This window comes from Haemaphysalis longicornis, unplaced genomic scaffold (assembly GCF_048455015.1).
Source record: "Haemaphysalis longicornis isolate Haplotype H1 unplaced genomic scaffold, Haemaphysalis longicornis Haplotype H1 scaffold_8, whole genome shotgun sequence".
Classification (NCBI taxonomy): domain Eukaryota; kingdom Metazoa; phylum Arthropoda; class Arachnida; order Ixodida; family Ixodidae; genus Haemaphysalis; species Haemaphysalis longicornis.
The window spans coordinates 65,707,178-65,722,682 of record NW_027526445.1 but is presented as its reverse complement, the minus strand read 5'-3'; the positions used below and the strand labels follow the sequence as shown (position 1 = coordinate 65,722,682).

The following is a 15,505-nucleotide window of genomic DNA, read 5'->3' as shown; positions in this document are numbered from 1 at the left end:
TGAGTTCGATGTTTGTTGACAAAAGTCGACAAAAGCTACCAACATCGAGTAGACTGTCTACTTACTGTCTATAGACTTCCTAGCAACAGCCTACCAACTTTTTGTCAACCATTGGCCACCGTGTTTGAACTGAAACGTTTCTGTAGACTTTCTACAGAAAGTTTTTTGTAGACTTTATACTCAATCGCTGTTGCTAACCGAAGCGTTTCTGACAGGATATTCGAAACGTGATGCTGTGAGAAAAGCCGGCCATTCCTAGACCGTGGTGTCAATACAGCTTAATAGAACGTCGTCATTATTGCCCTTTAAAAGATCGTTTAGTGGGAGCAAAAATGAAAAAAAAGAAAGCAGAAACAGATTAGGCCTCGGGAACCTCGTCTGCGAGGGTTCACCTTTTGCGGAGCCACACATCCACACGCGCACTTTCTGAAGCACAACACAACAAACAACACAACCCCAGCTCACAAACGTACTACATCCGAAAAACCACAAGCGCTTGCAAGCAGGACACCGACACCGCACAAATGCTAGCAGTGCACTTCATGTATATATACCCGCGAGCCGCGGGATGCCGATGCCGCGGTGAGGCGCGCCTCTCATTGCATGTTTACAAAACTACGCGTTATTATTTCCAAAATATAATACCGCGAAACACTGGAACGTAAGCAATTGCACATATCTTCATGTTTACTTTATTGTTGCAAGCTGTAACTAAACAAAACGGAAATCTGGAATGGGTTGCGCGCCGCGTTTCGGCTGCCTCCGGTGATTGACGTGTTTCTCCCGGAGGTACGCAAAGAGGGAGGGGCGCCGCTGGCGGTTGGCCGAAAGCGACCAAAACATCTGCGCCGGCCGTATTAGGTGGGCATAGCAGGCGATTTTAGATTATCGCCGTTGTTGGAGACACGTCCAGTAGTCTGTCGCGAAATATTTACTGGCATAATTCGTTCCTTTCAACCATGCATGGCACTTAGCTTGCGCAAATCAAAACACAGTGACGAGCGGTTGCGCGTGGTTGATGCCGCTGGCTGGCGCTTGTTCGGAACCGCTGAATAGTCATGTTGATCACCGTGAAGAGTGAAAGCGAGCGGCTCGTGAAGTACCAACCCGTGCGGCTGAGGGACGAACTGGTTGTTCCGAGGGAGAAACTGTTCGGCTCGAGGTACGAACAGTGAAAGTTGCTCCCTTTTGCTACTTTTTTTTTCTCGGGCTGCACAAGTGTGAAGATACATGCAGAGAGAGAGGGAGAGAGAAAGATACGTGTGTGTGTGTGTGTGTGTGTGTGTGTGAGAGAGAGAGAGTATGTGTGTCTGTGTGCGTGCGTGCGTGCGTGCAGGCGCTCGGGCGCGCGTGTGTTTGTGTGTGTGTGTGTGTGTTTAAAAACTGATTCAAACAAAGTAACGTAATTTGGTTAAAGTCAAGTAAATAGTTTGTCCCCAAATATTGTGAACCTGTCCTGGTATTTAGCAAAAACCGATATGAATTAATTGAAATCGGACTCCAGGACGAAGGAAAAAGATGTTTGCGCTAAATTCAACTTGAGACAAAGCGTGTCAAAACACTTTTAGTGGTCATCCTACAGAAGCTCGTCAACAGACAAATGTCAACAAAAATGAGGTAGACTTTCTATATACAACCGTCAACAGACAAATGTCAACGTGAATTAAGTAGACTTTCTACATACAACAGTCAACAGACGGGTGTCAACATACATTCAGTAGACTTTTTACAGACGACTGTCAATAGAATGTAGGAGTATGTAGGATAGCAATAAAGTTGGTAGGATGTCAACAGAACGTCTACAGAATGTAAAAAAGCATTTTTGTAAGCGACAGTTTTCACAGGACGGGGGTAATTGAACAATAATCGGAGAGGCCTTTGCCCTGCAGTGTTCTTAGATAGGCTGGTGATGATGATGTTGATGATGACACTGAATTGGAGGGTTGTTGACCCCCTTGGGGTGTATAATACAGCTTTCACACCACAATACTTTCGGACATGAAAAGGAGGTTTTACGGGCTCTTTTGAAAGTGACATAACACAAACACGCCAAATAAGCCGAAAATTCAGTAGGTTGACTTAGCACGTGACAGAGGCATCAATATGGTATTACGTATACCGCGCAGGAGTGGTTTAAAATTGAGCCCGCGTAAAAGTACACATTTCTGTGCTGCACAAGGATTACACAATAGAGAGCAAGGGCCACGGCATTATCTGTACATCGCATCTCGTCTGTTCAATCAAGCCACCTACGCTAGCTTTTCCTTAACCTGCCAACAATAGGCAATACTGTGCCAAAGTAACACTGATTCATGAAGCGATAAAGAATTCTGGTGATGTCATATAGGGAAGTAAAAATTTGCCTAAACAACACTGCATGTTACACTAACAACAAAAGATTGTTGAAGGCACTTGCCTTCCCGCGTGTGCGATTGCATTTCGTCATTGCCTCCTTGACAGCCAGGGCGGCTCCAATGGAAGCCTCCGCAATGAGGTTGTGACCGCAGCCATGGCCAATGTCTGGAAGTGCGTCGTACTCACACAGCAACGCGATGCAGGGCCCTGCGACACATTTCACACGCACTGAAAATTCCTGGCTAAAGAACCATGCTTCAAGCGTCCTAAGGAGCGTACCTAATATAATATACGCTTCAGAATATAATGTAACCACGCTTTATTTCAATATAGACACGTTAATCTTTTCATGGCGTTGTAGTGAGGGTAGCTTGTCACTTGAAGCCGATACGTTCCTTTTATTGCAGGGTTATGCCTTATAAGAAATTTGTGGTGACTTCTATCCGCAATATTAGCTACGCTTGACATTTTTCAATATAGTTGAAGACATGGTAAAACTCTGAACTTTGTTTTCTACTTTGCTGGCGGTGAATCCTCGTAGCAAAACGCTTGTACACTGCACCGACGTCAATTTTGAAAACAACACGAGGACCCATAACAAAGTTTGATTACGGAACAAGTATAACAGGCAGATATGCGCTCAGATGATGATAGTATGCTATAAAAATAATAGTGAAGATTGCGAGAAAGAACCACTGTTGATCTGGCACACCATATACTGCACTAATGATTGTATACTTCTCAGTTCTTAAGCGCGGCGCATTATTAATTAAATGGATATGACCTGGAACAGCAAATAGTATGATTTTACGGGGGCGCAAATACACTCAATCGTGTCTCAATCTGGGAAGGGGATTTTACTTTCAGCATTACCCTCAACGTGGCTGGGTTTGAAAAGTATTGTTTTTTTTATGTGGTATAAAACAGACGACAAGCTAGAAGCTAAAGCAGAAGTTTAAAGATATAAAAAACATGAATTTTTTGAAAACGGTTTTCTTACACATTGAACCTGCCAAAAAATTCGCAATAATCGTCAAGTTCAAGTTTGTTTATTTCACTTTGTAAAAAACACGTTAGGAAAGATACAAAAGAGGTCTGGAAATGAAAACCCCAATGTTCGAAAAAGGCGCATTCTTTAATGGAACATTTTTAACGTAAAAATTTACACCATATTCCCGCGAGGCGAACCATGGGGTAGATGCGACGCATCGGGGGTTTCCGTTGCGTTTCCGTTATGTTAGCGTGTCCATTGTTGTTGTGTATCCATATTTCACGCAACATGTTCACCCCCGATGCGTCGCATGTACCTCATGGTTCCCCTCGCGGGAAGATGGTGTATACTTTATCGGGGTGGCCAGTGCTTGTTACGGCTGCGCCGACCATCGCGATAGCAGACCTGTTAGTCTCCATTCAAATCCCCCGTGGTCATCGGAGGATGTCATCGGCGGAGCGGCGGCGGAACGACTAAGCGGAGCGGCACAGTTACCGCGTTTATATGCAACCGAATGAGAGAGAGCAGCGCATAGCAGCGCATGCGCATGTGTTAACCGAGCGCAAGCTGCGCGCTAACCGGCACCCACGCACAGCTGGCACGGCGACGGCGCGAGCGCCGGCGAGCGCTAACACGCAGATGGAGCTGCGGTGATAGCGGCGCTAGAGCGCAGCTGGCGCGCGAGGAGAATGGGGGAGGGATGCGTACTACGCCGGACGACGTCGGAGGGACAAGGCGAGTGAAAGAGACGCGTCGCATCCAAAACAAAGACAAGCAAATGAATCCAGCGGCTTACTTCCACTACCGTCATACCAGGTTTGACGTTTGCGCGTGCTGAGCTTGCCCCTAGGTGATCTTTCAAACCATTATTCTGTGGGGGTTCCACTAGAAGCGGTACATACTACATTTGCTGCACCCCTTTTTGGTTTGGTGGGTCTAGTGGGGAGTCGGGTGAAGTTGTGATGTTTTGATGAGCTAATCAGAAGCCATTTAAGCCTAGAAGCATCGTTTAGACCGGCGCCCGCTGGCGGATCCTGCTGTACGAGCTGTTGCCATAGTTTCCGTTATGTCTGCAGTGCGTATAGTATATTTGTTTATTGGAAACAAAAATGAATACGCTCAAGAGTTTGTTACAATGTCCATACATTGAATTTGATTGAATATGCTCTCGGAATTTTAGGTTATGTCTTCTCTTTATCCTACGTAGTTTACGCAGACGTTCCATCTACGTAGTCTTCAGTCTACGTTTACACTAATTTGGCAAGCCTACCCGAGACTACGCTGAGTTAGAGTAACAAAATACACCTTCGTTAAGGAAAAACATTAGCAAATCTTGGGCCTTTTTTATTTCTCGTACGAAAAACGCAACCCATATGATACCCAAGCTGGTGAATGTTTCGAAAAAAATTACAAAAACGAATCTGTTTGAAGCCCACGATGTTGCTCGTAGTGATCCGCTCACTGTAATGCTTCGCAAAATCGCTCTTCTTCCAATCTTGTTCCCACCTTCCCCGCCCATACCACCAATAGGTGTTTTGTAATGATATACCAGGAAGCATAAAAAGTTTTGTGACAGTCTATTGCACATATAATGCAGAACCTACCATCCGACCCTTCTGGGGCGTGAAATTCTGCCTTGAATGCGGTCTCCAGCAGGTAGCCGCGCTCCACGCGGAAGCCGTGACGCTCTAGGAAGCCAGTCAGCAATTCGTGTGCTTGCTTCTCTTTGAGGGCCAGTTCCGGGTGAGACCACAAAAATGAGCTCAGCTGTGCCAGGTCGTCAGATTGGCGCTCGATCACATCGTTCACGACGTCCTTCAGGTCACCGGACATATTGCTCTTCTGGTCAGGAACTTTTGCACCCCAGCAACGTCCTTTTTCGATGATAGCCGCAGCGTCCTTTGCTGGTCCTGGAAATACATCATCCAAGCTATGGTTGCCCAACGTGGAAAAAGTAGCTGAGTTTCTGCTCACTTCGTGGCAGTTGTCGGCGAAAGACGATAGTCTTCTGCATCTTTTCCGAAATAATGAATATCTTTCATCTCCGGCCACATCTCATGCTCTTCCCCTCCCTTTCTGCTTCTGCCAAAATAAATCTATGCAGGTTTGGTCAAGCAAATAAATTTTCCCTGGTTCCACTGCTCGCGTGCCATATATTTGAAGCATTTTATTACTGTTGATCTTTTAATGCAGCTCTGAGGTCTAGGCTTGGAGTTGAGGTCCTGTTTGTAATTTTGGCGAGAACAGTGTTTAAGAAGCTCAAGAACGACCATGGTATGATAAAATGCTTACAGTTGTTGCAGGAAGCGCCCACCTTATCATAAGTAACATTTTAATGGCGAGTGTTGAAAACGTAGCACAATATTTAGGTAATTTCGGGGGTTTCTCGTCAAAGCAGTGGGAAGACTTTCTCCTAAGGAGACACGAACAAAAGTTTACATTTTCGCTGCGTGCATCAGAAATCGGTATCGCAGCCGCCGTTTTCGAGCTACAATGACCTACGTAGAACAAGATAGTTCCACTCGACGACAAACACTGGTGACGAAGAATCTTCTTCTCTAAACGCTGCATCCCTGTCTTCCAAACGGCTCTGTTTGTGCAACGTCATTGATGAGTTTTCCGAGAGCACGTTGATCTCGCCACGTGTCAATCTAATATAGGTTAGGTGGAGATCATGTGTCATTTGCCGTAGGAACCGTACATAAACAGCCATATGACATGTGCCTAGCCAAATCGACAATATGGGCTGCTGAGGAAGAATTGAGAAAATTAAGGGTGGTTGTTTCTGTACTTGACAAATTGCGTTTTGTACCACAACAAGCAATCTGCTATAAACAAACTACGTGTGCCCCTGCAACAAAAACTACTGTTTTAGTGTTAAGTGTAGCGTTACAAACTGCAGTCCTTTCCCGTGAGCAACATAATTGTTTCACAATTTTCTCAAGAGTGGCTTTCTGTCGGAGGAGAGTCTCCAAGAATCAAAGCGAACACCTCTTCAGTATGGTGCATCATGTACACAAAAGTTGTTTATTGAAAAGTGGTTTGTACCAGCTAAATCTTGTTTAAGAGTCTTGCAATATTCCTAATTGATTTTGTCGGTGTAATGCCCGGAATGAATTTAGCATTTTGCTCAACGATAAAATATTTTTGTGCTGGAATACCCGCACGCTTTCACAAACCACATCAAGTTATCCTAGAGATGTCGCAACCGTACAGCCACACTGTATATAGATTTTAAATTATCAATGTGCAAGATTTAGTAATTCAGTCGAGGTTACGAACCTAGCATTTCCGGCAGCGTTTATGATATGGGGCTCTCTAGGTGCCTAGTTCAAATGTGACTTCCAAAGTGCTACCGGGGGAGTTAATCTCCCGTGACGAAATGCTTAACTTAACAATTGGCACACACCTTTGCCTACGAAGATTGGATTCGTTACACTGCCAGACGCCCCACACTGAGAAAACACAGGTTCCGCTGAAAGTGGTTTAAACTGGATTTCGTAGAGAAATTTCATATTCCGCGGATTACTGGCCCTTAAGGGAGTACTCCTAAGTAGATGGAACCCACTGTACACTGATATTGCCTGCTATGGGCCAGCTGAGGAAAATTGGAAATTTGTTTACGAATCCATGTTCCTATTTCGGGAAACTGGCATATCGTTAGCATGAGCAACAAAGGATGAACCAAACATGTTTTTTCTGCTTTTCCACACTCTTGTTAACATAGCTGTCGCAAATTGCGGGCCTTTTCAGGTTACGGGAGGAACCCAAATTATCTGAAGCGAATGGTCGAATCACGTGAGTAGTGACAGCGCGACGTGGCATTCTCGTTTTCGCGCACTGAAACGCTGGCACCAACGCTTTTTTTTAGATTCTCAAGGGGTAAATGGGTGTTCGACAAGGACAGCAATATAAAATTGTGGCCTTTACGTTGCTTCCCCATTTTTATTATAACGCACCTTTCTGCGCATCATGGCCGTCAACGGCGGTATCAATTGGTTTCTTTGGTTTCAGGCCCTTTAAGGCTGCTCGTGGTTATTACATTGTTCACGCCATCTATTTTTGCAGAGCGCAAATATTTGCAGTGAACGGTCTATGGAAGGAAAACTTTACAGTTTCAGCGCCTGAATAAGCACGTAAACAATCTATTTTTCATTAGCCGCATGGCCGTACTTTTGATTGCATATCTCCGCCGACCAATCATCGAGGACCAGACGCTGCAAAGCAAACGTGGCAGTGCGCGCAGCTGTTGAGCAAGCTCGCGGAGTTGACATGCGGTATTGTGGGCTTTACAACTTGCCCGGGTTACGTCGTTGCTGTCGTCTGGTGATAACGAAGACCTTATAAAATTGGAGACATTTATTTGTACAGTGTAGCTATGGCGTAGGAATATTGTCAGTAACTGTATTGTGTGCATGCGAGATTTCTAATATTAGATGCAATTAGAATAGTCGATTTGACTTGTACGTAGGTTTTCTTGAATGGACAACGTACTACATTGGAGAACGCAATTCCGGTACCGCTCGTCCTCTACTACTATACTTAGAACAACACGTCTGCTTAAATCGGCGTTCTAGTTCCTGGTTTTATCATTTTTCTCATTCTGGTACAAGTCTTATTCATGAATCGGTTTGGTATTGGGAATTCCCGCATCACATAACTATTCCAATACCTGCTGAGATAATTAAGATAGATGCGGAAAATCAAATATGAGAGTTAGAAAAAGAAAGGTAGATAGGTGCTAGAAATTTAAGAAACGAAGAGAGAAAAGGCAAAATTTTCAAACTGCAAAACAACAGCCTTCGCAATTATATGGGCCGCAAATATGCACTAAGAAAGCACATAATACTTTGGGGCCTGTTATCAGAAACCAGGCACGAATTGCTCTAACATCTCTGTGAGTATCCCAGCGGTGTGGTCGAAAACAAAAGTAGGACCAGCATTGAAAGTGTAAATTTATGTTGCTGAATTAGATTATCAAGCTTCCGACGTCTCATCTCTAACGTACTTGGAGTAGCGACCTGCAGTACAAATGCAATAGCGATGGAAGCGGATTCGTTGACTATCCGCATACATGAGAAACGAAGGATAAGATTGTAATTTATATATAATCCGCAGTATTACACATATTTCTCGCGCCATTAAGCAATAAAAATTAGGGTCTGCAAGACACATAAAAAAGCCATATCCTTCTTTGTGCTTAGTTTTCACCTGTATTTCAACGATGAGGCCTTCTAGACGCTGTCTAATTTACACATTTGTATTAAATTGTTTTATTAACCGGTAATTGTAGAATAGGGTAATTAACAATCTTGCTGATTGCTTTTCGTTATGTGCTCGAAGAAACTTATTCTCGGATGTCGCACAATGAGACCCACACTGATGGATACCCTGTAGCCGTAATATTACTGCGAACCAGCTCTTTTGATGTTCCCATGTTGTAAGCGATTATCGTAGCATGTATATCGTCACTTGCGATCTTTTTCATAGGAAAGAATATTTGCGAACATCTAGAGTAACCTACACAAATGACAAGAGATACGCGTAGAGCGTTATACAATGCGAAAAGGTGACCCACCTACTATAGGACGGGGCTTCAGATCGCTCTCTTGTGGTGATCGTTTCAATGCTCCTTACGATGCAAAACAGCACGGAATTAGAATAGGCAGTGCTTTCCGTTGCACTCGCTCGGCACACAAATGAAGCTAACGGAAACACTTGCCGACTGGGTAGGTGTGTTGTATGAAAAAAAAATATTCCGTACAAGATGTGATCCCGGGAAACAGGTAAAAAAAATAAAGTACTAGCAATGGACATGACAGCCGTGTTCGGAGGGATTCAGGTAACAGCTGCACACTGCGTCCCTGAACTCTTGGCCTGTATTAAAATATCGCAATAAAAAGAAGCTGTGAAAGGGAGGTTTGTTTGATGAGTTAGGTACGTTTAGTATTGCGGCAAACCTCAAATCAAAGAAGAGATACGACAAAAAGGCGTTCTTTTAATGTTCAAAATGTCTTGTATATAAGATGACTTCTCCCGATGTTGTTGCTAAAGCTGCCGTCCGCCCTCTTTTTAGTATTCGAGTGAGCATTTGTGGCAACTTTGCTCACTGTTGGAACTTTCATGAAAGACGAACAAGCTCGCACCCAGCTCAGCAAGCACACAGACGAAAAAGACGAAGACGACCAGGCGCGGCTACAAGATGGACGCTTTTTAGACGGTTCCCTGTACATAATGTAAATATATGTGCTTTTTATCGACGACGGCCTCCTCCTATGCCTCCCTGGACGTTCTTCCACACTCACATTGGAAGGATTTTTGGGGCCTAATTTGTAGGTTGTGTGTCATGAACGAAGATAAGAAAAGGGTTATTTTTGGTTAGTAGTAGTTGTTGTGTTTTTACTCTCCAGGGACGACGAAAAAAGGGCAATTGGGAAGGAAAAGTTAAAAAGTCTAATCCTTGTGCAAAAGCAGTATACCGTATGTTAAAAAAGTTTGAGAAGGCTGCGTTAGAATTTTTTCTCCTAAGACGAGCTTCAAGCAGTGCTCAGCACACAATTGCCGCACTACAAGACAGATTATCGAAGCCCTTTAGTGTGATAAAAAACGTCAATGCTCGTTGTGACAGGGATCACAGCCGCGTATGACATAAATATGGGATTTTCAGTTAAATCGCTATCAATCTTGGATTATATATATCTCCGGGTAAATAATTTCTAAGAAACATGAATTTTTTATAACTGCTTCCTGAACATGTTGCATTTGCTGCGGGTTCTAACGCTCTACAATTTCGTTTTGCGATAAAGGCGGCCCTACTGAAAAAGTAACTAAAATCATTTTGTTACTATTAGGATTTCAAATCTCACTAAACTTATATAATACGAGGTTTTGTTGTGAAAAATATTTAAAGGAATCGTGAGCACCAACATACCAACATGAATAACTGTAATAGGTTGGTAGAGTTCGCATTTTAAAATTTAACCAGAGTTGTGTCGTCCTCCTTAGAGGGAAGTGTGCCCACACGAATTCTTCCTGTGTTTTCATCGGTAAGCATGATTGAACTTTTACAACACAAATTGTGGGTAAGTACTGCGCTACATGTAGTTAAGAATTCAGCGTACGATGAGTGCGAAGAGCGCTCGTTGGCCAAGGTGTTGAAGTTGCATTCGGTGAGTAAATGAGGACTTTTAGTTCACAGTGTCATTGTAAGGAGACCCCTTCACAGCGCCTTCTACTAAGTATTTGAAACCGTGAGATATAAATGAATCTTCAACCCCCCCGCACATACAGCAAAACACGTTTTATTCTGGCACCGCCTTTTCAAGTTAAAAATGGTGATAAAGTTGCTAACAAACTTCTCTAAAGTGCAGCGCACCCGCGAAATTTCAAAATTTATGAAAATTTATTTCCATATATACGTTTGTCTGCCGCAATGTGGAAACCCTGTTACTTAGAAACTAAGTAAAGGACACGCAATTGGTGTAGGTATAGAAGCTTAAAAACATGTGGCGGATCATGTAGTAGTGACGCGACACCAATCGGACGTATTCCATCACCTATGTCCAAAGTTCTTCAAAAGATCAAAAGTTTTATTCAGCTATCTTAATTATATGTGTTTTATTGGCAACTTCTCAAACACGCCCGCATAGAAAACTAGGCATGTGTAGGACAGACCAATAAAGTACTACTAGCAGTCGCGAATTAACCTCAGTGTTTCACCCTACTCAGGGGAATAATTGTGCGGACGGGCTTCAGCTGGGGTGAGAGCACTACGCCTACTGAATGAGAGCATGCAAGCCAAAGGGTGCATCATTGCCCTGCTGAGCACGAGGTCGCGGGTTCGATTCCCGGCCGCGGCGGCCGCTTTTCTGATGGAGGCGAAAAGCAAAAACGCCCGTGTGTACGAGATTTCGGCGCACGTTAAAGATCCCCAGGTGGTCAAAATTAATCCGGAGCCCTCCACTACGGCGCGCCTCATCGCCTGCGTTGCGTCGGCGCGTTAAACCCTACAATCAATCAATCAATCAATCAATCAATCAATCAATCAATCAATCAATCAATCAATCAATCAATCAATCAATCAATCAATCAATCAATCAATCAATCAATCAATCAATCAATCAATCAATCAATAAAAGGGTGCATCATTCTTTTAGAGCAAAAGCCTTAAACGGCATTGATAGGACGCGCCTTGTGAATACAGGTAAAACGTGTTGCAAGAGAAGTTGATCCGCAAACTCGGTGAATTTCTCTACTCTTGTTTACGTTTGTGTTGCGTAGAAGCGTTCCAATAAACACACTTGTGGGTGTTTAACTGGATGATAAGGCAGCATTTGCGTGTAAATCTTGAAAGAAGAAAAAATACAATGTGGCCTTTGTGGCGGCCGCAGCAACTGCATCAGCGAAGCGCAATGATTGGCATTCTTTTTGCCATATGATACGGCGATATCCAAGAGATGAAAGCTAATCCATGCGCACTTGCTTGTGTGTGTAAATGTTATTTTAATTCTTTATGATAATTGTTAGTACTTTTGGCACCAAACATGCCAGTCGAAATGTAGTTGTTTCGGTTTAAGTTTGGTGACTTGTGCAAACCAGTTTTTGTTTTGGTTCCGTGCATCATGTCTGTGGCTACCATAGGTCTCTGTGATCGGCCTTTAGAGATACCTTACCAATCGCCATTTCCCGCTATTCTCATGTCGGGCTTAAGAAATGGGCCAAAAACATCTTCTACCCTCGATTGTAACAAGGCTATAGCCTTCATATTCGAAATAACTGGGCACCCCTCGAAATTACTGTTCTTGGTAAAACTGGGCACATTTAATCCCAGTTTATTTTATTTGTAGGTCCGATGACTGCCATCCCCGGCCTTCGAAAATGGCGCTAGCAGAAGACGGAGAAGAACCGGTGATGGAAGATGAGAAAGAAGGAAGACCACCGGTAGCAGGCGGACCGAGAAGCACGAGAGGGGATTGTGCGGGCGGAGGTAGCGGCCATACAGCACAAAAGGAACGAGGTGAAAGAATGTGCTCGGGAGAGGTTCGAGCTCAATCCAGGGGCGTGATTGCGCCGAGGACTGGAGAATCGTAGAAGAAACTGTTCCTGCGGTCCCGCTGCTGCTATTCGGGGGTGCGTGTTCCCGTTGGCCTGTTCCCGAGGCGCATTCCGGGACAAGGCTCGGGGACGGGGCCTATACCGGCCAGGCACGGGCGCGTGCGTCAACGTTCCAAGCGGTTGCCACTGCATCTCGACCGGTGCCACGGAGAAAGTGTACCGTCACATTTTCGGTGTCTCAACACTCTACACCGCCACGTTCGAGGCTTGTCTTCTGTGCTTCACCGAGACGTCCCGGCGCAGCGTCGAGTAGATTCGAACGTGAGCGCATCCTCGTCTCTTTTTCCTTTTGAACTCTTGTTCTGACTTCTCGCTTTTCGCCTCACGCGTGTGTAGTCCGTGGAGACTGTAGTTTGCTTCACCAGCTTTCTTTTGTCAGTGTGTTTTTCGCGTGTGAATATATCTACCGTTTTACCGTTTTTTTCGGAAATCTTAAGAAGCCATGGCGTCACCTGTTTCTACATCATCCTCCGCGAATCAAACGCTGACCTGTTGACATGCGGCCTTACAGTAAGCGATTTTCCCGCTCACATTGCTGTTTATTTAATAATTTGGATCCATATTTGTAGTATGTTCTGCTGAACTTCGTGGACGTTCGTGTCGATACATGACAAGCGTCATTGGAAGAATCTTCCGAACCTCTTTCCGGTCTGAAAATGCTCGTATTGCACCTGCTGCAGCTTTCTAGTCTTTTATGCCTGCTTGTTTACTTTTCCGGCACGTGCTTACCGGCCGGGAACTTCTGCCGTCTGTACCCCTTGGATACCTTGTACCTCCCCAGTCGTTTGATACACCAGAGATCGTCGGTACTCGTCCTATAAGTAGAATTACTGCAAAAAGAACCGTCTTTGTTAGTGAGGATAAAATTCTTACAGCGGTGAAATTTTCAACATGTGGGACATGTTTAATGTTCAAATTCTGATTACTAGGAAGAACCCCGTCATTTAATCAGTGGGGCGGCGCACTGGCAACACGGGGAAGTCATAAGTACTAGGCTAAATTTTGCCCCTAAAAAAAGGTGGTGTCTTCCCGCGGACACCATGAGAATTACCTTCGAATTTCTCACGGCAGTCGCCTCTCACTGGCTAAGCATGCTACGCGGAAATACTATGAGATAAATATGCCCTAAAACGTAATATTTGCCCCGGCCTATGTAGCCTTGTAGTATAGTACTCGGTTTTAAACCAGGCGGCTCACGTTGGAAGCCGACATTCCATGTTTTTTTTATCTTTCTCATTTCTTTGGTGATCCTGACACTTTCAAGACACATCATCGCAACACTTTCTTTCGCCCTGGTTTTCACTATATCAATATATCAACCCACAGGACTTCTAGAATGGTTTGAAATACGCTTTATATAGGTTGTGTTCTGTATTGTTGGGCTGGGTTAGATTGTTTGTCACCGTTGGGCTCGATTTGGGTAGGCTATGGCATGTTCGGTTAGGTTACGCTATGTCCGGTGAGGTAACCTTATGTTAGGTCACGTTGGGACGTAATATTACTCAGCAAATATTAGGCCAGCCAGCTTTTATGGAAACTGCCGTGTGAATTTCCCGGAGGTAATTCTCACGGCTGCCGTGAGATTAAACGAAGCCAAAAAAAATACTGGCGTGGCTTGCGCTCATGCGCAATACTTGAAGGCCGAAGCTGTTGTGGATGAGCATTTTCAGACAAATAGCCAAGTGTCGGTATCATCGTATATGTGTGTAATTTCGGTGCGTTCTAGTAATCACCGTCATATGCTTCGAAGAGATCATCGTCTTTTTCGGGGCGAGTGGTGGATGCAAAGTCATCCTCTGCATTGAAGACTTCTACCAGCTGTTGGTCATCGGCTAGAGGCAGCGGTCTAGGGATGTGCAAGTAGTCTCGAAACGGACTGACACACTCGCAGCCATGGCTCCAATTATCCGCAATAAATTCTAGCGAGCGCGGCGGCCGCGGGGGCCTCTCCCAATCACGGCGTTTTTTAAGCTTTAGCATCATAGCGTGAGCGCTGGAGACTTTTCTTATATGCGCGGCAGCCCTTTACTACAGGGCTGAAGTTTTCTTTCCTTTTTTTGCTAAATCAGCTGCGCCACCCGAGGATTCGGCGGTCGCCGCGAGGGACGCGTTTGCGGGCATTCGCCATTTTCTTGATCCCCGGGGTATTTGCCGGTGTTTTTTTATAAAGCCACTGCGCATGCCGAGGATGGTCGGCTGTCTCTTCGGGGTCGCACTTAGGAGCTCTCAGTTTTTCCTTGGTATTTTTTCCTGCGATGGTGAACTTACGGCTTGTACAACACTCCATTGTTAAACCAACGCACAGAGCCCATGCTCATGCCCATAATAACTTTCAGGGAGGAAACGTGAAGCTTTACACGGTGTTTCATGGACAGCATGGATTATCAACAAAACCAAGCAAACGAGGGTGATACGAGTAACGCTTAGGATTAGAAAGAGCATTCTTTATCAGAGAGCAAAGTCCGGTTGAAGACATACAAACTCCACTAACTCAATCCACTTCCTGTTTGGTAAACACGTCGAAGCTCCCATTCAGAGGGAGAAAGTTGCCATGACTAGAAGTTCTAGCTCTAGTGAGAACATATGAAATGTTGTTTAGGAGTTCCAGGAGAGAACATATCACAGGAAGAAACATAGCTCCTGTAAATAACGCAAAGGTGCCTAAGTTCGCTGCAACCTGATGGTGGAGGAGCCTATTTTCTAGCACTGCCCAATGTTGTAACTTCGGCAACATGCTTACGCCGGAACAATAAACGACGATCTGTGGCAAATATTCTAGTAATCAATGCCCTTGCACGGAGCGAGAAATATTCGAAACGATAGTTCATCCGAGATTTGGGTGACGTTTACCTGAGCATGGGTAACGTTTAGCCGAGGATCGCTGCCGACATCATCGGTACGTGTTACACCACGTCGGGACAGCACAGCGGTTTGAGATAGGTGGCGAACCAGTGGAAGTGGTAAGCGAATATACCTACTTAGGCCAAGTTACCCCGGATCCCGACCATAAGGCAGAGATATATAGAAGGATAAGAAGGGGTGGTG

General features: G+C 44.7%; 1 protein-coding gene across 1 annotated transcript in view; it reads right to left on the bottom strand.

The window, feature by feature from the left end:
• LOC144148848 (peptidase M20 domain-containing protein 2-like) overlaps positions 1-9,057 on the bottom strand; it is a 31,198-nt gene extending 22,141 nt beyond the window's left edge. Inside the window, exons 1-3 of the mRNA XM_077680369.1 lie at positions 8,925-9,057; positions 4,951-5,256; positions 2,417-2,562 (exon numbers count right to left, since the gene is read on the bottom strand). Of these exons, the coding sequence (XP_077536495.1) occupies positions 2,417-2,562; positions 4,951-5,179 (375 nt within the window). The 5' untranslated portion in view covers positions 5,180-5,256; positions 8,925-9,057. The remainder of the gene's footprint in view (positions 1-2,416; positions 2,563-4,950; positions 5,257-8,924) is intronic.
• Between the last annotated feature and the right edge of the window lie 6,448 nt (positions 9,058-15,505).